The 20,459-nt window shown below is 35.3% G+C and overlaps 1 protein-coding gene across 2 annotated transcripts; it reads right to left on the minus strand.

Moving 5' to 3' along the window:
• Positions 1 to 849: 849 nt before the first annotated feature.
• On the minus strand, positions 850 to 17,854 carry Slu7 (Pre-mRNA-splicing factor Slu7). 2 transcript variants are annotated; one of them, XR_015069988.1, is made up of 12 exons: positions 17,540 to 17,854; positions 16,290 to 16,444; positions 15,528 to 15,620; positions 13,683 to 13,872; positions 12,908 to 12,999; positions 12,616 to 12,761; positions 6,406 to 6,589; positions 5,356 to 5,501; positions 3,951 to 4,056; positions 3,248 to 3,553; positions 2,096 to 2,327; positions 851 to 1,051 (listed from the first exon to the last, which is right to left on the minus strand). XR_015069988.1 is itself a non-coding variant. In XM_085942270.1 (11 exons), the coding sequence occupies exons 1-11, from the start codon at positions 17,712 to 17,714 to the stop codon at positions 2,151 to 2,153; spliced, it is 1,770 nt and encodes a 589-aa protein (XP_085798396.1). In that variant the 5' UTR covers positions 17,715 to 17,854; the 3' UTR covers positions 850 to 2,150. The 2 variants fall into 2 exon arrangements, 1 of the variants encoding a protein (XP_085798396.1); XM_085942270.1 differs by having other exon boundaries at positions 850 to 2,327.
• Positions 17,855 to 20,459: the final 2,605 nt, after the last annotated feature.

Consider the following 20,459-nt stretch of genomic DNA (forward strand, 5'->3'; position numbering starts at 1 on the left):
CAAATAATGTGTTTGAGTGGTCAAAAAAATCACCAAGATGTCTAGTGTTTAGATATTTCAGTGAAACGGCAAATAATTTTCAGCAATAGGTGGGACGTAATTTCGCACGCATTGCCAATCGGAGAGCGATGGATGTCGACCTGTGAGCACGTCAATTCGTTTTGTGATGGCGTCGGAGGAATTAATTCTTAAATAGTGTAAAGATGACAAAAAAAACGTTATGTATTTACTCGAAAAACAAAACATGTCAATGAATATATGAAGCGCCTAGTTTCAAAAGCCTCTAAAACGATTTTAGGTAGTTCTGAGAAAAATGATAAAAACGATTTTAGGTAGTTTTGAGAAAAATGAGAAAAAATCATATCTATTAAATCTGTGAACTTTATGTATTTATTTTTTTATTTGTTATATTCTAAAGAGTATTTTGGCTTTCCATTTTAGGGGTATTTGAAAACACACCCAACCATTTTCAATCTTTGGCAATCATATAGGTAACAAAAATATCCATCTGAATACATAGCTAACTCTAACCGTTTAGGGGCTTTTGAAACTAGGCACTTCATATTATTATTATTACTTAAATAAAAATAAACATAACATTAAATGGACGCATGTAAAATTTTTATGACAAATTATGTTTTGTTTCTCATTCGTCGTTTTCACAATCTGTGCGTCGCGTAGTCACGATCATTTTACACCATGCCTCTGCTGAAGTATAGCCTTAATAATTAAAGGGGTAGCCAATCGACAGGTAAGCAATCCTCAAAAGGTATGTATACTGCCACTAGAAATTAACGGACATAGGTAATGTGAATAATAATTATGCTGAATAAATAAAAAAAACAGGATTGTATTGAAGAATTTTAATAAAACATAAATTATACAGATCCTATCTGTAGCTGAAAATATATACAAAATTACTCTATGAACAACACGCAAGACTCTATATTACATAGATACAAAGGACCAGATGCTTAGTCATACTTAACATTAGGTGGCCTAAATCGGCTGTTTAGTGAGTGGCATTAAATAAACTTACATAAGTGGAAAACTTGAGAAATGCAAGTGACACCTGTCAGAATAAATAAGGCTTTTGTACATGGAATTCAGGAAACTATGTCGTATTTCGTTTGATTGTTCCATCTTGCATAATATGAATAAACAATATACAATGTTAATTATTAGAGACCGGATTATTTAGCCCTTTCTCACCGGTTATTGCATATTTTACCTAAAATCTAGTGGTGATGCATATTTTCGCTATATTTTATATTTCGAAGCCAACAAAAGTGTAGTAAATAACTTCGATAGTGCAGAAGCTATAGCAGTTTGTCAGTCCAAGGAAGCATTTAACGATTCTAGTATAAAAAAAAACATAGCTGTGAGTAGCACTTATTTAAAGCTTGAAACTCAAGGTTTGGCGTTGACTGAATCTATTCAGTCAACTCATTCACTGCAGACCTGTTAATTACTATTTAATTAACATGTTAATAGTATCTAATGTTCAACTAATTGGGGACGCACCTGTTGCGTATGAACTCCGCATTGCCAGAGGTATTCCTGCGTAAACTTACGAGATAAGTTTGAAAACATTTTGAACAATGGCTTTGAACCTTTGTCAAATTGATAGTTTTATTAATGGGACGGGTGAACTTTTGCCAGAAACAATAAGTGTCAACATAGCACCAAAATTCAAATACTGCCCAGTTACCTCAGTGGAAGTGGAACGGTCCTTTTCCACTTATAAAAATATTTTGAGTGATCGAAGACACAATCTTACTACCGAACATTTGGAACAGTAAGTACCTGATTGTTAACGCTTACAAGAGTAATAAAACGTTAAATAATTGTTAATTAATAATTATCGTCTTTTTGATTTTGAAATAAAAAAACTAAAAATTAGTATCTTTTTATTATTTAATGTTGCATTTTTTTACACTTTTCATATATATTTTAACCATTTTTCATGCATATCGTCATGCATGTTTCAAGCTTTATATGTTGTATATAATCCGGTCTCTATTAATTATATTTGAATTCTGTCTGTGATAATCTATTTTGGCAGATTGCCACCTGCATTTCCCAAGTTTGCCACTTAAGTTAATTGGATTAATTTAATGCAGACATCTCTGTACCAAAGATTTTTGATTCTACAAAACGAACTGATTCATTGGATCTTCATCTCTTCTCCGCTTCATGTAATAGGCCTCCACCTCTTCATCAGTGGGTTTAGCAACTTCAGTCATGCTGTTGTAAGGTCGTTTCCGTTCATCCGTGCTCAGCAAGATGTCTGCTTTTTTCTGGGATCTTACTTCCGCCTTCAAAGCCTGAAAACAAGTGAGAGGTAAATATGACAATAGACAAACATTATTTTTTGTAGTAAGTTAACATGCCAGTTTTCTTCAATGCGATGTAATACTTTTAGCCCTGTAGCAAGACAATACATTGAAAATGTAAAGAATATGAGGGCTCACTAAATGGATTTTAGAATTTTTAATATGATTTAAGTAATTGATACCGATAGAAATTAATATCATCTGGATTGGCAGCATTTCTATGCATTGTTTGTGAATAAAAATGACGGCCTGTTGTTGATGTCGTGTTTTGATTACAAAATAATTTTATGTGATTTTTCATCGACATCAGGGATTACAAGACTCAATATAGACAGGCCGCAGCACGAAACCGTGAATTTTGATCGTAGTGGTAGTTATTGCTCATACTTCGAGTGCAATATGGTAAACTGTTTATAGAAGATGATGATTATTTTATATTGAAATAAATGGTAGTAATATGTTAATTAATTTGAACGAAATACGCGATTGAAAATAATGAATACCTAGAACTACCACCATAACTCGCAATGCAGTGCTACGGCTTAACTATAAGATGGCCTTGGAGTATTACTCAAAATCTATTTGTATTTAGCGATATTACCTATCAACACCAGACTTCAAAATTAACGAAAACAACATGAAAACAAGATGGTTTTAAAATGAAGAATAAATTTCTCTAAAGACCAATAAGCGCATTTACAGAACTGCAGAATTTCATTCGAAACATCTCCATTTCAGGTATTGCAAAAATTGTGTGGTTTCATTTTTAATAAAATAACATAGGTTTTTTTTAATGTTAGAACAACTTGGATGCTGTCTTCTCGAGATCCAAGCGATATCTGTCTGATTGTCTGTAAATTTATAAGCGCAAAAATCCTTGTTCAAAAACATGGATTCAAATATTCACTTACGATAGCCAATTTTTCTTTCTCGCTGAGATCTTTCGTCTTCTTCTTATTCTTTGCCTTTTTGCTCTTTTTGTCTTTCTTCTTCTTCTTTTTGCTGCTAGTCTTCTCGGTCTTGGATCGCACGTCGACAGCAGTCACTTCGGCCTCTGAGCTGGAGCTGCCACTTTCCGATTCACTCTTCACTGTCTCTTTGAGGGCGGTCTCGGAGACGGGTGCCCTCGATACGCCCTGATTACTTGAGCCCGGTGTCGGAATGTAGTCTGTTTCCATAACCACTGATTTGCCAGCTTCACCCACGCAGTATGACATCTGGAAAATTTCACTTAGTTTAAGAAAAAGTTGAATCTAATGCTTTTTCATAGTTATCGGTCGTTTGAATACTGTATTTAAAAGTGACCTATTATGCCTGAACTAAAAGGACAAAAAGTGAAATATTTGGATAAGAGAACAATCAACGGCATGCGATATGTGTTTGGAAAGAAATTTAATTGAAAATGGTCATGACACAGCTCGCGGAAGAGATAAGCGGTGGACAAATCTAATGATATAAGAGATAGAAAACGTTTGAAAGGTAGACATAGAAGGCTACTTGATTTACGAGATTGTCAAGGTGGATGACCGAGAGGAATGGAATCAACTTGAAGAGGCCTTTATCCAGCAGTAAATTGGTCCAGGCTGTTGACACAGAACGAAATAATATACATACCTTGATAAATGAATGGCAACATTTGTAGGCCCACTTTCCCGCCTTCCAATACGATCCCCAAGCACAGGTGTGATTGTTGATCAACACGTCTTCTTCATATTTACTTCTGCAAATAACAAAAAATAAAAATAACGGTTAATCAATAATCAATAACTCGTAAAGAATATTCTTGATTCGCAGAAAATAATGAATACTCAAAGAACTGGAGAAGACTGGTCATATATATCGTAATAGATTTGTGGGTTTCCACTGCATGTACTTCTTCCTTCTTTCCTCGACGTTTCGGGCTCGTTGCAGAGGCCATTATCAAGAGAGAAACGTTGAGGAAAGAAGGAAGAAGTACACGCGGTGGAAACCCAAAAATCTATTATGATAAAAAACAACCGTTTAAGTCTTATATAACTATAATATATATATATTATAAAATATTATATAACTGGTGTTCGAATTCATATTCTACATCAGCAGGGCAGGGCCTATTCTAACATATCATTAAACTCCAAAATCAATAAAAAAAAAAAAAATGTTGTATTCAGGCAGTTAATAATACTGGGAAGTTAACTTCAACCCCATATGATCCTATTAGGATCGGACATGGTCGAAAGAAAGAAGAAGAGACTTGATTTTAATCGGATACATTTGGAATCAAGTAAGTAGCAATTATTGTAGACAACCACCGTGTTGGAATTGAATGGAATTGCTCCGAGTGATATCTGTGTTATTTTGGAGCAACAAAAATAACGGAAACGTGTTGCCGTGTTAACCATTTAGAATAGCCCTGTAGGAGGAAAAAATGTATAATTGAGCCGTGATCTGGAAAAAGGGCATTATCACGATAACGTTAGTTTTCGGTAAATCAGTTCAAATGACAAAACATAGGTCTATGTTCTAGCCAAAATTCATTTCTTTGAACTAGCGCGTTGTGTTTAATCCTCATTATCTCAAAACAACGATTTCAAGATCACGCTACTTTTTCAGAGAGGACATTTTCAATCTTCCTCACATAATTACATCATGTTTTTTTGGTAAAAATAATGGTTTTTATCAAGAATTTTGGATATGTTTATGTTCCTATGACAAAAATCTTGGTAAGAAGTTTTGACGTGAACACAATACAGTAGAACCTCATTAATAAGAACACGAATAATTCGAAATTCGCCGTAATTCGAAATTTTTTCGAAAAAAAAGTCCCTTGAACATTATTTTCATATATTTAGTTTTATTTAGTCCTATTTATTTATCCTAGTTTATTTTTTAGTCCTGGCATATAAAAATATTCAATAAATCGTAATAAAATACACTATTTCATGAGCCAGTCATTGAAAATTGTGACAGACTTTTCTTAAAACATCATTAATATGATGTTGATAGAAAGAGTAAAATTGAAAATAAAATAAAATCAAACCTTGCGACTTGTTTCTCCTGCCCTTGTATGAGTGTACCGTCTCTGTTGTACTGCATGAATACTTCTGTTTGAGCAAGTAGAAGGGCCTTTGGTGGAACTTGAAGATGTTCAGCTCCGCCATACCGATCGAGTACTGATTCTTTTACCTATTTCAAACAATACAATATTATGATATCGGTATTTCAAGCAATGCATAAAAGATGTTCGACCCAACTCGATGACTAGGGTTCATGATTACCAAGAACGACCGAAAATATCTGAAGGTGCATTCCGCCCCTAGTCCCGCACTGTCAATGCTGTTATATTGACCTTTGCCGGCATGACAAGACTTCATTCATCATTTGAACAGACAATAATAATACGAAACAAAAATATGCTTACACATAGTAAATTCAATTCGCAACTATTTCTTGTGGAAACATAACCTCCAACAGTTTGTGGCAACATTTGTCAGAAGAAACGAGGTAAGACTTTTAATGTAGCCACAACGTTGACTTTTTGTTCACAAATTTTTTGGTCCATTTATATTTTTTTACAAGTAGCAAAGTGAATTGTGTGAACCAAACCCAACAAGCATCGCGACAGTCCAATCCTGAATCGTTATGACAAGTCATAAAAGTTACAGATATCGATAATTATTTACCTAGTCAAACACTATTACAAGTCTAAACTAGTTAAATTTATGATACTATGTAATGTGCATGATAGGTTATCACAGAATCAAGAGTTTAATTTTTGACTGACATTTCAAAAATACTAGTAAAAGTACATTTTCTGTATGGTTTTAATATACAATATACAAATAGTGATAACAAAATCGGTTTAGTACCTACATAAGATTTTTTAATTTATCTAGTTCAGAGAGTTTGCGATGTTGAATCCAATTATCTCAGAATGCTATTTTTTGACTTGTCATAGTCTAAAACTAGGAGTGCGATTACTCATGATGATCGACATTAGTCTGCGAGTCTGCTCATAATTATAGTTAGAGCATTATACAAAATGGCATTGACATATGATTATCATAATTTAAATAGATTCTATCCATACCTGACTCTTAAACTGTTCTTTCTTCTTGTCATATTCCTTCTGCAACACTTCGAGTTTCGTTGGCTCAGCGAGCAAATGAACATCCACTCCTTTCTCGTGCGCCTCCCATGCAAAAAGTTGTGCCACCGCATGTTTTTGAGTGTCACCAGAAAACCTTATGAAGTTTTCACCGGCATAGTCGCTTCTGAAATAATGTTTTACTCGGTTACAAGATGGAAAAAAGATAATTAAAATCAGAGGTTAAGAGTATAGAGTGGAATGCAGAAACATTTGTCATAACTAAAATTTCCTTAGCAGAAAACACTATGCAGAAACATTGTCCTTAGTTAAGATCATTTCTATTGAAAATAATACCATATTTAAAAATTCTCTTTCCTATAGTTTAGGTAAATTATTTTATAATTGTTAAACGATGATAAAAATATCGTCTCTGTTCTGGCAGAACACACTAACTGGAGAATACTAGTTTTGAGTAATTTGACTTTGAAGTTGTTAAAATGTTTGAAATAATGGTCTATCATGTGAGTTTATTAAGTAGTCGTAAAAAGGATGACTTTAAAATAAAGACTGTTTATTTATTAAGAAGGTTTCCAGACGGTAAAGTTTGAAATAAGGAACATTTTGGTACTAACTCAATATGTCAATTTTTCGAATCAGTGTCTTCTGCCAGAACAGTGACGATATGACAACTGCATTTTATAAATGCAATAACGTGATTCCACAGGCACCGCAAGATATTTTTTTAACATGGTAACACTAGCGTCAAGTGTCATTCTTCACCTGGCATTTTGTGTTTCTGGGGGCTGGCGTATAAAAGTAAAATAATATTCTGCAAGTACATGCCAAATGAATTAACACTATCAATATCCATATTGAGATACATTGTCAAATGAATTTGAGTGTATGGACTGTTTTATAGACATGCGAATTTATTTTGACAGCAGCTGTTAGTGGTAAATGGTAATACAGAAGGGGGCGTGTTCATAACAAAAGTAGTATATGGTTAAGGATTCCTTAACTCTATACTCAGGATTGTCTATAGTTAAGTCATGCTTTTCGGCGACTTATCCTTAGGATCGAAATCTTAGATTGCGCATTCCGCTCATAGACTATAACGCAGTGGTAAATGATGGAGGTAGGCTCTTACGATATAAATAGTGTACACTAAACTTTTTCAGTCTTACGTATTTGTATTCATTGATCGAGAGGAAGGTGCTACGTATATGTATGAACCCATACTAGAAGGAGAAGAATGACATATTCGACATAACCTGGAGCTCTACAACATCATCCAATAATGTATCTGCACATTCGTTAAACTTGGCAGACTCCAATGGGCGAGCCATGTAGCAAGAATGGACAGTCTTCAACTGCCGAGGGGAATCGTGGATACCAGACCGGTTAGTCGGAGGTCGATTGACAGGTCTAGACACTGGCAGTCTGGATGGTGTCGACAAAGATGCTAGATCACCACGCGCAGACACCTGGAGGACTGGCCCAGGATAGGGATAGCCACTTATGATGATGTTGGTAAATGGAAAATGCATGGTTTTTTTTCAGTGTACAGGTGGCCCTCGACTTTAAAACATTCCACTTTCGCACAATTCGCTATTTCATACATTTCTTAAAATTTAGATTTTTGTTGATAATGCAAAAACTTTGCGCTTCCATGCAGTTGCTACTCTCTCCTCTGCTCCCTGTCAACTTCTCAAATACGTAAAAGGGTAGTATTCAACTCTTGATAATCTCTTGACAAGTTTATAAAGAAAACATCTGATTGTAAATATGCCTCGTTAACTTTATTCCCATTGAAAAATAATTATTTTAAAGTACACTTTATGATATTTTTTTTTACATCCCTCTACTGTTGAACATTCAACATTCGAACACATTTTCAGGAACCAATTACGTGCAAAAGCCGAGGGCCACCTGTATATTTGATCCAGTGCAAGGACCCAATGGGTTGTTGTGGTGGAACAACTTAACCTTGAAATCGCACAGATTGCGATGGGAAATTTAATTATTGTTACCCTAATTATTTCCGACAGCTCTTACACGAAGCCTATTGCATCGTTTTCTCTCGCTCGGCGTCGCTCTAAGTATGTTATATTTTCTGACAAAACTATCGAACTACACGCTTACGTGTTATGTTTATACAACCTCCACTATGTGGAGCCCCATATGCTCCAATTACCATCAAACATGATAATTTACTTTCTTTTACTTTTTATCCTTATTTTCAATTTCATATAATTAGACCCTGTGCATATTGAGAATGTTTATTTCAACATCTACATAAATAGTATACTATTTTTACTAATATAAATATTTAGAAGTTTGAAGAGTGTGAAGAAGCTCTTGTACAATATAACGGAATATATAAAAGGCGTGTATTTTACGAAGTATACGGTACAGTATATCAGCTATTTTCAAAATGTGTTTGCCGCTGTATCCAGGATGAGCATATAGAACAAAAGTTAGTGAAGTGGAAGTTTGTCGAGGCTGTTTTGATCGGGTTAATTTGTCTTTGAATAATACTGTGACTAGAAATTTTAACAATTCTTATTATTTTTAACATTGTATATTGTTCATAATTTTCGCGACTACCACGTAAATAGACGAATTTTATTTACTTATATGCTCGTATGCTTTCTTTATATTATTATGAAACTATATGTATTTAAAAATCGCTTTATAAAAGGTAGGTACGGCAAAACAGTAATAAATATCTGAAATAATTACACAACACTATGTCAAAAAGTGGAGGTTGATATATGTAGTCCATTGCCTATCGTCGATATCGCAAACAGAAAATAATATTATTGACACGAGAGCTTGGCTTTGAAAATGTCATTCGTCATACGTCTTATCTATGTGTGAGTGTGCTTTTATTTTCAATGTATGTGTGTGTGTATTTTGTATGTAGGTATTGTTTCGAAATAATTCCACGAAGGGCAGCACCGGACGGCCAAGCATCGGCTAAGTGTTGTCAATTTGGGCAATTATTATTTCTATCGATTCTATTGATTCGTTAATATACAAAAATACAAGATTAAATTTAAATAACTCCCGTAAAAATTAATAAATAATATTTTTAATAGAAACGCTAAACGTTTTTCGTGATTAATTGCGTCTAAACCGAGATTTTTCGATTTTAATTACATGCTTTCTAACCTCTAAATCGATGTTTTTTTAAATTAAAAAAAAAAGATAGGGTAACTGCATTAGTCCCCGGACAGCTTCAGTATACGGACAGTTTTGTACAAATATAACGAAAATAAGCAAAGTATGAGAGTTTCATATGAAGGATGACTCACATATTGTGCCTGTATTGTTCCTTGACCAATAAAATTATATTTGTCACGCACAAATGAATTTATTCTATAGTATTACATTAGTAGTGGTGCACATGTTGACTCAACAAAAAAAATATTCGATTTCTTAAAAAATAATTAGTGAACGAAGGATACAAAAAGTACGTTAAAACTATGATTATTTCATTTATTCGCTTCAAAGATGTTTCATATTATTCAGTAATATGTTCTTGTATATTATTCAATGATAAAAATAATGTATTTTGTTAAAGTTAGTTAAATATTTGGTGTCCGGCAACTAAAGTGCAAAATTTTATCTTTTTTTAGTTGTCGGACGCAGTGTCCGGGCACTGAATTTATAAGAGACATTGAGTATTTGTGTGTGTACAGTATCACATCGAGGCTTGCTTGGTTTCATACAAGTTAGAAAAGGACAAACATAGAATTGTAAATATTTTTAGTTTTCGGACACGATTTTATAATTTTGATCCTGCTGTCCGGCGACTAAAATTCAATATTGAATGACCGGACAAAGCTATTTTCTAATTAATTATTATGTATTTACACAATTATCTCCCATAGCTGGTACGAGTACGTCAAATGCAAGCACCAGTTCATCAAGTGTGAGCAATTTAACATTAAAATCTCATCTTTTTTACCCCAAACCTACTCAATTTGGGAGTAAAAATAGAATAATAAGACACTGTCAAAGCAACAAGCGCCATTTCTTCGGAAGCGTGGAGGAAGATCATAGAAGAAAAAGTGAAGGATGACAAAAGTACAGCAATTCATAAAAGATGAAAGGTCTTCCTTAGAAAAGAGAAGACAAATAAAAAAAAGGAAAGCGAAAAAGGCGATTTGCCAAAATTGTTCTGATGAATTTGAGTGATGTTGAGGATGGTTTATTAAAGTACATTGGCTGTGATGGATGTGTTCGTTGGTTTCACCGTAAATGCACGACAATGTCTATGTTATCTTATAGTGAAGCATCACTAAAAGATTTTGTATGTAATTTTTGTTTAAACTTAGACCTAAATGAATATGTTTATCACCCATATAATAGGTGTTTAGACATTAAGTCACATATCCAGGCTATTGGGTTGGGGGTATAGCACTGAAGCATTTTCTGTAAAACTACTGAAGAGTGCTTGATTCAAGCATGGATTTTTTACACTTAGTTCTCTTTTATATTTATGATTGAAAATAGCACTTGAAAACATTTATTTTTCGTCAGAGAAGGGATTAGGATTAGTATTGAAATTTATTTTAGTGTGTTTGGAAATATAATTATGGTGACTGAAGTGTTGAACCTTTTTAAAATTATCAATGGCAATAATTTAGTTGCCAGCAGTTCTCAAGTATGTTTTTTTTTGTAAGCCTGATTTGCATATTATAGAACACAAACAAAAGTTACACAGTTTGAGATTTTTTGGATGTAATAAAAATTAATTTCAAAATTTGGTCAACTCACTTGAGATGTTTATTAGTTTTACCATTTGATTTATGAAGTTCAGTTTTTTATTTCATTTTGCTTTGCTCAATTTGCACTCAAAATTACTTCGACAGAACTATATGAAAGAAACACATTGAATAAATAAAAATATGTTTTTTTTTTCAAGTTAGCAGTTGCTTGAGTGCTCATTGTGAACTATTTCTGCTTTTATTGCATCACTGTATTAACTAAAATTGTTTAAACGTGAAAAAATATTTTTTTAACACCAAAACTTGTCTTATTTTCTATACGAAATAATCTGTCCGACCACTAAAAATAGTACGTCCGGAAACTAAGATTGTGTGTCCGGAGACTAAAAAAACCAACCATTTTTCTTAACATGAGAAATATGATAGTAATTTACCTAAATATAGATTTTTAAAATATTTATAAACCAAAAGAATATATATGTAAACATTTATAAATCATAACATATTTTGTTTTCTTCTAAAAATGGAAAAGATAATCGAAAATAAGGTGAGAAAATAGTTAACTGTCCGGATACCAGTGCATTTACCCTATAAGGATATAATAAATTCCAATTTCCGTTTAGCGTTTCCCTAGGTAATAGATTTACGTACATTTTTATCGTAATTTTGATAATAAAATTTACGTTATTCATTCTTGCCACATATAAATAAAATAATAATAAATATAAAATATATAATAAATAATAAATATAATATATATAAATATAAATGTACCGAATTTGACACGTATTTTTGGTATATAGAACTCCACGATACTTTATAATTTTTTATTTTATTTTTCTCATTACTTTTGAATATATATTTACCGATTAATAAACTTTTCTAGCTATTTTTCGATAACAACTTTACCTAGAGACATCACCTTAAGAAATCTGCTCAGAAGATTAATGCATCGTGGAGCCATTTTTTGGATGTATTTATAAAATAGAAAAAAAAAATACTATTCTAGATTTCTCGTGGTGAGGAAGTCAACTGTCATCTATCAAAGTAAAATGTAACCATACATATACTAAACATATGATATTATAACTTAGTAAATTGGTTTATGGTACAACTAACTTGTTTATTAGTCTATGGTATAACTCTGGTTGGAGTGACAGAGAAGAATACTATCCTACAAAATTTTTAAAAGCGGCCAACTAAATTATTTCTGCCCAAATTTTAATCTATTCTGACACACAAATATGTATACTTGCCATTGTGGATTTTAATAATTCCCTGTGCTTATTTAAATACTTTTACCAATGAGCATTTTTTACTTGCTGTTGATTTTAAATTATTACCAACATTTAATAAACTACTTTTATTAAGATACTTCCTATTTTTGCGTATTTACACTTACCAAATAATTAGAAGCCTATATAAAATATAAACCCCAATTGGGAAACGCTGATGTAATTAATATAATACTCACTCTCTTTCCTTGTGGTTGGGATTATCCCTCATGGACCTGGTCTTGGGATCATAGTAAGCAGAGTTTGGATCCAGATTCCTCAAATATTTTGCCGTGTCTTCTCGAATACGCAGATTACGCACGGTAATACGTTGTTTGGAATCGACCTGGAAATTAATCACAATAAATATTAGCTACATATTTGTACACAATTCGAAAATACGTGTTCAACAGTGACAAAGACTGCCTGTTGAACGTAGCAGTTGTAATATTATCAAGAAGTAGTCGAGAAAATGAAATTTATTTGTCTTACCTTTGTACCCGGCATGTCGACTCCGTCCACATATTTGTCTTCATCTTCTTCTGCGTCTTCCTCTTCTAAGGCGTCATCTATTGCGGAAGGATCTAAACAGAATACCCAAGACAGATAATTAAATAATATTTGAAGATAAAATAATGAAAACAGTTAACATAAGTTAGCTACACTATGAGGGAGTCAAGTTAAGAAAGATCTAATAATAGCATAATATTTTGTGTCAAATTCAACAAATTTTAAAATGATGTCAGTCAGAAGTTAGCCATGTGGTCAGTGAATCGACGCAAGGTGAATGTAAATTGATCAATTTGGGTAAAGCACTCGAATGATAAAAGGCTACAAAATAGCCCATTACGACTTGTACGCCATGGATAACGGATAACGTGTCCGCCTGTAATGTCAAGAAAAAAATCACACATTGTCTTTCAATATGTGTTTGGGTTGAGCAAGTCGGTGATATCCATTTCTCATAAAAACAAAAAAAAAATCTGTTAATACAACCATTCTGTGGAGGCCCAGATGATAGGATCGGACAAAGTTATGCATAAAATTTTCATTGTATATGTATATATTATGTGAATTGTAGATGTCTTCACACATTTAAAATAAATTATATTTCAATGTTCAATTGATATTGTGTGTAAAATTAAAATATTTAGGGTCGTCAATAATTGTCGGTGTCGAAAAAAAATCGCAGAGCCCCCATTTCACTAAACCAATCGATATAAATCAATGGTTTATAAAGACAACATAATATGAATGCTCTATGTACCTTGCTCCAATTTCTGGGCCCTCATCTCACGTTTGGCATCTTCAATCTTTTGGTACTCCTCGATAATGGCTTTGTGCTCCGATGGATCGTACCCGTTCCACCGATCTCTTTTGCCGTCAAATCCCAGGGTCAGTTTGGGTTGGACGAATTCATCCGGAGCTATCTTGGCATTTGTGAACTTGGCTCCGGTCTGTGAATAATATGTAATGTTATTAAATACAGTTGACTCTCCGATTTATCAGGGGACAGATCGTTGTTTTTGCACTTTATATACAAACAATTATATACACAGTTTATGTAGGGAAAAATACTTTATAATATGCATTTGAATTCAATTTTATGTTTGTGGCAGCCATCCTAAGAAGTGCGTAGTGGTCCACTATTATTATTATGTTTTTACGAATGACACATTTTCTGTTGGCGTGGTTATAATCAACGTGTCCGGAAATTTGTACGTATGCAGTTTGGTGTATCAAAATTCACCGTGAAATGTTATATCGGAAATTTATCAAGGGTATACTGACAGAACGCATTAACTGAGTTTTTGCTGTTTTTTGTTTTAAATGCCAAAATTAATACAATTTTACGCTCTACGTCCTGGTAAAACGCACAAAGGCATAGGATATAATGGTGAGAAAATAGAAACATTATTAAATCATATTGTTATTTTTTTATTCTGATAAAAAGCATGATAATGACCTAATGCGTTCTGCGTATACAAAATACAGGACTTGTAACATGTCGTATATTGTATTTGCCATAAAGGATAGTTTTTATAATGTAGAAAAAATGTTTTTAAATTATAAAAAAATCTACGTGGGAGTTGAACGCTTTGAAAAAAAAATTAAAGTCCTTTTTGCGATTATCTCAGAACTTGTTTTAATGAGTTAATGCTTTCTGTCAGTATAACCTCGAGAACGTCGTATATTAAAGACCGTCCAACCTCTTTGGGTCGTATAGTACTGAGATAAAATTTATGTCTAAATAAAACACGATTCTTGTCGCTTTACAGGAAGCCAGTGACAAACAAATTTTGAAAATAGCTAATATACTGGATTATTTGTTAGGTTAGGTTAGGTTTTCATTCTAGAATTTATGAATTTTGCCAAAATCGGCTATGAAAATAGAGATGACCTATAGTATACGGTCATTTCTTTCCGATAAGAAAGCTCACGGCAAACTGTGCTACGGTGAAATGTGAATGTACAAATTGTAACCTGTAATTGGTAAATGTTTAAAATTGAGTGTGGACCAGCAGTGCAGTGCTAAATAAAAAGTTCCCGGAGTGTTAATTGATTATAATATATTAGTCCCTCCCCGACCTTAAATATTCATTTCAACTTTTCAATAATAATCAGACCAAGTACTTACTTACTGAAAATTTTCTGATATCTTAGAGATGAACGGAGTCGAAAAAAATACTATCGTGCAAAATTATCTATGTCATTCACAGTACTAAGTGTGTACCGCCTGTAAATTACCATGTTTATCAGGTATCAACACATTCAACATATGCAGTGAAATAGATAAGAAATTATATGTAATATTTTCAATGATGTTTTGGATTCACCGACAAATATATTACTTGATGAATAGATTTTCCCATCTGCCCTTTTAAATCGAGAGTCAACAGTGTTGATTAGGATAATATTTGGAAGAATATCAATACCACTGATGAATGATATCATTGCATGTTAATTCAGAAATGTTTTGAAATAAGGATGGCCATTTACTCAGTGTTCATTGTGTTAAGATATCTCTGATTAGAGCATACATTACTATTTTTATTTGATTGCTAATTTTGGATTTCTCTTTTATTAAATTGTCGAATTATGTATGACCAACCTTTCTTGGCCGCTCCAGACAATCTTTCTTTTTATGTGTAATGGCGCCACAATTCTCGCACGCTCCTTTGCGAAATTTGATAGAAACGGAATTCTGCAAAACAAGAAAATATAGGATGGTTTTATTTATTTATAACAAAGAAACACTTTGGGCCCACGTTGGTCGCCAGTCGCAGTATGTTATAGTATTTATAAAATAGAAACACTTCCAGTTTTATTATTTGTTCAAAGTTCTAAGGATTATTTCAGTTCAGGTAGGTATCGCATTTGACAACTAGAAACCATACTTATCACTAGAAATAAATCTCAATAGAGTAAGGTGCAAAATAGAGGACCTGTATGATCAAAAGGGTCAGAGCTAATCAGACTGGCTGTAAGACTGTGAGAGATATAAATTACGGAGTCAACATAGAGTTAAATCCTAATCCGTCTACATAGTGTTTGCGGCATCCAGTCAATGGGCAGTGCCATCTATGAGTCTTTTTTCAAAGTCACGGCGCTATAAAAATAAAATTAAGTTATGAATCTTAGGAATTCACTTTCGTGAAAGTAAAGCTGAAAAAAGATTTTGCACCGAGATAACTGCCGTCTGGCTAGTAATTATTTAATTCTTCTGGCATCTAGACGGCGCTGCCAAATCATCCTAGATCTAGTTCGAGGAGGCCTTCAGGACCAACCTGGACGATGAAAATAATCATTTACTTTCAAGACTACATGCTTTTCCTTTATCCAACTTGTACATTGAAAACATTGTAGTACTTACTGTGTCTACTCCTTTTTTATAGAACTCATCAAGATGTGAGTAGCCCTTTTCTTTCTCTTCTTGTGGTCTCTGATGTTTAAGGGTTGGACCGGCTGTGCCGTAGTACCACGGTGCTGACGATATATACTGCGGGATGTGAGGGTTTATGTCCTTGCCTGAAATGAGAGCAATTCAATAATATTGAGATAATTTACAAAGTACTTAAAAATTAAAACCAAATGTTGTTAAGTACTCAAAAATACATTTAATCCTTTCCACGCGGACAGCACACCTGTTGTACACTAATTAATCGGCCATTTGATATAATTAGCATGTTATTTAAATGCGGTAATTAAATAGTAATTAAATGCTCCGCGGTCAACAAATTAATAAATTTTTACCATTTTCGTTAAAAAGTGAAGTGTATCAATATTCATAATTATTAGAACCTACCCTAAGCCAGCTAGCACATCAAAACTCGTCTCGTCTGCAACGTGTTGAATATGGCGATGTGACGTCATCGTTATTCACAAAACACACGTTGCCAAATGAGCTCCGCAGATTGGTCGAATGCGATTTTTTAGTTTGAAAAAAAAAACATGTAGTGCTGCTATCAACAAATCGCATACGTCTCGGGCTGCGAGTTGAAGACGCCAGAATGCATACGCTCACCTACGAATTTGTCGTTATCTATTTTTTTTAAATGTGCAGTTAGTCACCGTTTGTGTGCACTTGTGGATGGTGGTTTATTCACGATCATCAAAGGTACGCCGCCTCATTCAGCAAACACTTGTCTGTTATAATGAAATTCGACTTACGACCTAGGTGGCGGAACAGAGCCCCGTCGTGAGTCGAAAACTCACTGTACAACATTTTGAAGTTTTTCAAGTTTATTTTTGACGATATGGAGTACTGTATGTTTACCTAATATATTTTTAACGTTTTCAATTGGCAATACAGATTAGCGGGTCCCGGGACATTTGCATAAATGATAACTGAAAGCAAGCAATGATCTGGTGCAATCTGTTTTCAGTTAAGGAATAATAATTGTATTCCATCCCAAAGTAGGGCTCAGTGATTAGCAAGAGAGACAAGTAAAGTAGATATTTATGATAATTGGTTCGTCAATCTAAAGTCTTTTGCGTCACGCTACATTTGGAGTTCAATTACAACTATAGTTAAAATACGTTTTTGGTCGATATTGTACATAGTTTATAAATCTTTGGTTTTAAAATAAAAATGGTGTATATTTGAACTTGTGGATCAATCACCTTCTTCATCAACAGCTGCAGGGGCTGTACCAGCTTTACGAGCCTCCTCTAATTCCTTCGCTTTACGCCAGTCCTCGCGAGATTTTTTCTTTGGTTCCTCATCGGTGTGTTCTTCGCCACCTTCGTCTTTATTGCGGAGAATCTGGGAAACGGCAGTACGCGATGTTGCTGCCATATTATTAAGTTAACCAATGAAATATACAGTTATATAAACCTATATATTATACAAATTCTCAGATTATATATAATTATTTGGATATATTTGTCGAACGAATCTTATCCATATCTTATTCGTGACAGAAACGTCAAAAACATGTTCATAGACTATCAATAATATAAAACCCAATTGAAAAATCACCATTCCTTATTGTCTATTAAAAAATTTTTTTTTTTTTATTTGAATTTGACGCCCTTGAGATAGGGTTTGCTCTTTCTTCTTCGCGTAAGGTTATATTCTACTAATTTATTTTCCTTTTTCTTGTCGTTGGTCATTCCTCCGTTTTTATTTACTGGTCATACCCGCGCGTCCATTTTTTATGTATGGAGTTTGGGATCCCTTTGTCTTCTACATTCTGGATCTGACTTTCTTATTGTTTACATGTTGCGTCTGACAGTTCATTCTAACTATCAAAAAAAAATATCATGGACGAACGTTAAGTGATAGTTAAGTGAACGTTAAGTGATTAGTGATTATGGCGCAACATCTGAATGACCGTGAGGAGGATATTCTAAAAGCAATGGACACCAGACGGCGTAGCAGAACTGCTACAGGAGGAAAAGTTCAACGTACGAGCGTTGATTAAGATGCTGATGTTTGAGGTATCCTCGTTACGTATCTTATTTCAGCAGGGGACCCGGCAAGGAGTGGCACAACGCCCAAAAAACAATTCTTGGCGGCCCCTACGGTCGTAGAGTTAGGTTTAAATGACAAGTTGCGTCGGTGCGACCACTCGTCATCAGCTAACCATCTGACGGAGAAGACCATCGCGGCCCTCCAGAATGCGATGTTTTCCCAACGGGACAGCTTCTGAAAGGGTATGCAAGGGTTAGTGGATTGGGCAACCAATCCTCAAAACATCATTACAGCGATGAGCCTGTACCAAAAAATCGAAGAGGGTTTTGGGGACAACGCATAATAAAATTTGCGAGAACATGACTCAGATCCTTACCGGAAGGATACCTTCACTCGGGAGGCACTATCAAGGATTCCTCCGAGCTGAGAGTCTCGGAAGGCCCTCGAACTCACATTATGGCCGGGGTACTCCCAAGGGGCGACGTCCTGTGGGAAGGGAGTTCTCCATCGGAGGTACGGGCTCCACCAGGAATCCGTATTCTAAGCGAAGGTGACCGCATCTGGACGACCAACAACATTAGGGGCCGCCTAAGAGACTTTCGGGGAGTCTGGATGGCGTAATGTACCCCCCCCAACATTGGTAAAAATAATAGCCGTAGCCCGCATACCTTTTGTGCGGACACCACCATTGGTAAGTCCTTCTTTACTTTTACGGAAAGAATTTCAAACGCAACAATCAGCAGAGGTCACTCTCGAGGTCGAGGACTTAAAGAACTCAGGGGTTCTAGAAGAAGCGGGTCAAACCCCCAGTTTTTCTCTCAACCCTGTTTCTGACCAAGAAAGAAGATGGGACCCTATGCCCTGTTTCCAACCAAAAGCGTTTGAATGCGTTCTTACAGCCGAAGCCATTCAAACTAATTCACCATTACGAGGCTCCAGCCGTCTTACAAACAGAAGACTGGTTAGTAATAATAGATCAAAGCCAGGCGTACCTCCAGGTACCAATGGCTTCTCAACATCGTCGATTCGTTCGACTAGCCTACCAAGGGGCGCTCCTACAATTCACGTGTCTCCCGTTCGTGCTGCCAGCCGCTCCGATTATGTTGGCATCCCTAACCAATTGGGTCGCCGAACGCCTACGAAAGAATGGCTGAGAATATTCACTTACCTAGACGACTTCTTAGTAACCAACCAATCCGAGAAACAGTCTCGGTTCAGGTGGAATACAGGATAACCTTCCTACAGTCTTTATGGTGGTTATAAATATTAAAAGATCCTGTCTGAACCCAAGCCAACAATGAGGGTCCCTGGACATTACGTAGGACACACACAACAAGCGGAGGTTTCTGTCGCCGGAGAAGTGTGTAGCACTCCGTCACCATCTGCTAATGCAGGTACAAAAAGGCAGTTGGTCCCTCAGACAGGCACATATCCAATCCCTTCTAGGGCGACTCAACTTCACATCCTACCTCCACGAGGAAGGTTGCATTGCCGACGGCTACAACGCTCCAGTCATCAATATGGCCGAGGTCCCATCCTCGCCAATTGATGACAATCCCACCACAGGCCCAACAGGACATCATGTGGTGGCTCTAGGTGATAGGATCCTCAGAGTTGACACAACGCAGGTACAAAAAGGCAGTTGGTCCCTCAGACAGGCACATATCCAATCCCTTCTGGGGCGACTCAACTTCACATCCTACCTCAAATCCTACCATCCTACCTACCCAACAAAACAGTGGTGTCATACATCAACAACGAGGGCGGCACAAAATCTGTCGACTCAAATCTATGCCGACAGATACCAGTATTTACCAGTCGAGCCAACATCACGTTTACTGCACAATACTTCCGCAGAAATTACAGCTGCGTGGCAGATCATCTCTCCCGCAGACAACTCATTCCCGAATGGCACCGCATATAATACCGCAACCACCCCCTGTTTCAAAGATGGGGTGTTCCCGAGGTGGATTTATTCGCAAGCAAAACAGCACATGTCATTGCAACGTATGTGTCACGAGACGTTACAGACAGTGGCGCGCTGTTTCACGACGCCTTCAGCCGAGTGAGGGACTTCAGACTGGCGTGGATATTTCCCCCACCAAACATACTTTCACGAGTCCTAGC

The sequence above is a fragment of the Rhyacophila brunnea genome, unplaced genomic scaffold (assembly GCF_057557595.1).
Source record: "Rhyacophila brunnea isolate RB1 unplaced genomic scaffold, BYU_Rbru_1.0 scaffold_14, whole genome shotgun sequence".
Taxonomy (NCBI): Eukaryota; Metazoa; Arthropoda; class Insecta; order Trichoptera; family Rhyacophilidae; genus Rhyacophila; species Rhyacophila brunnea.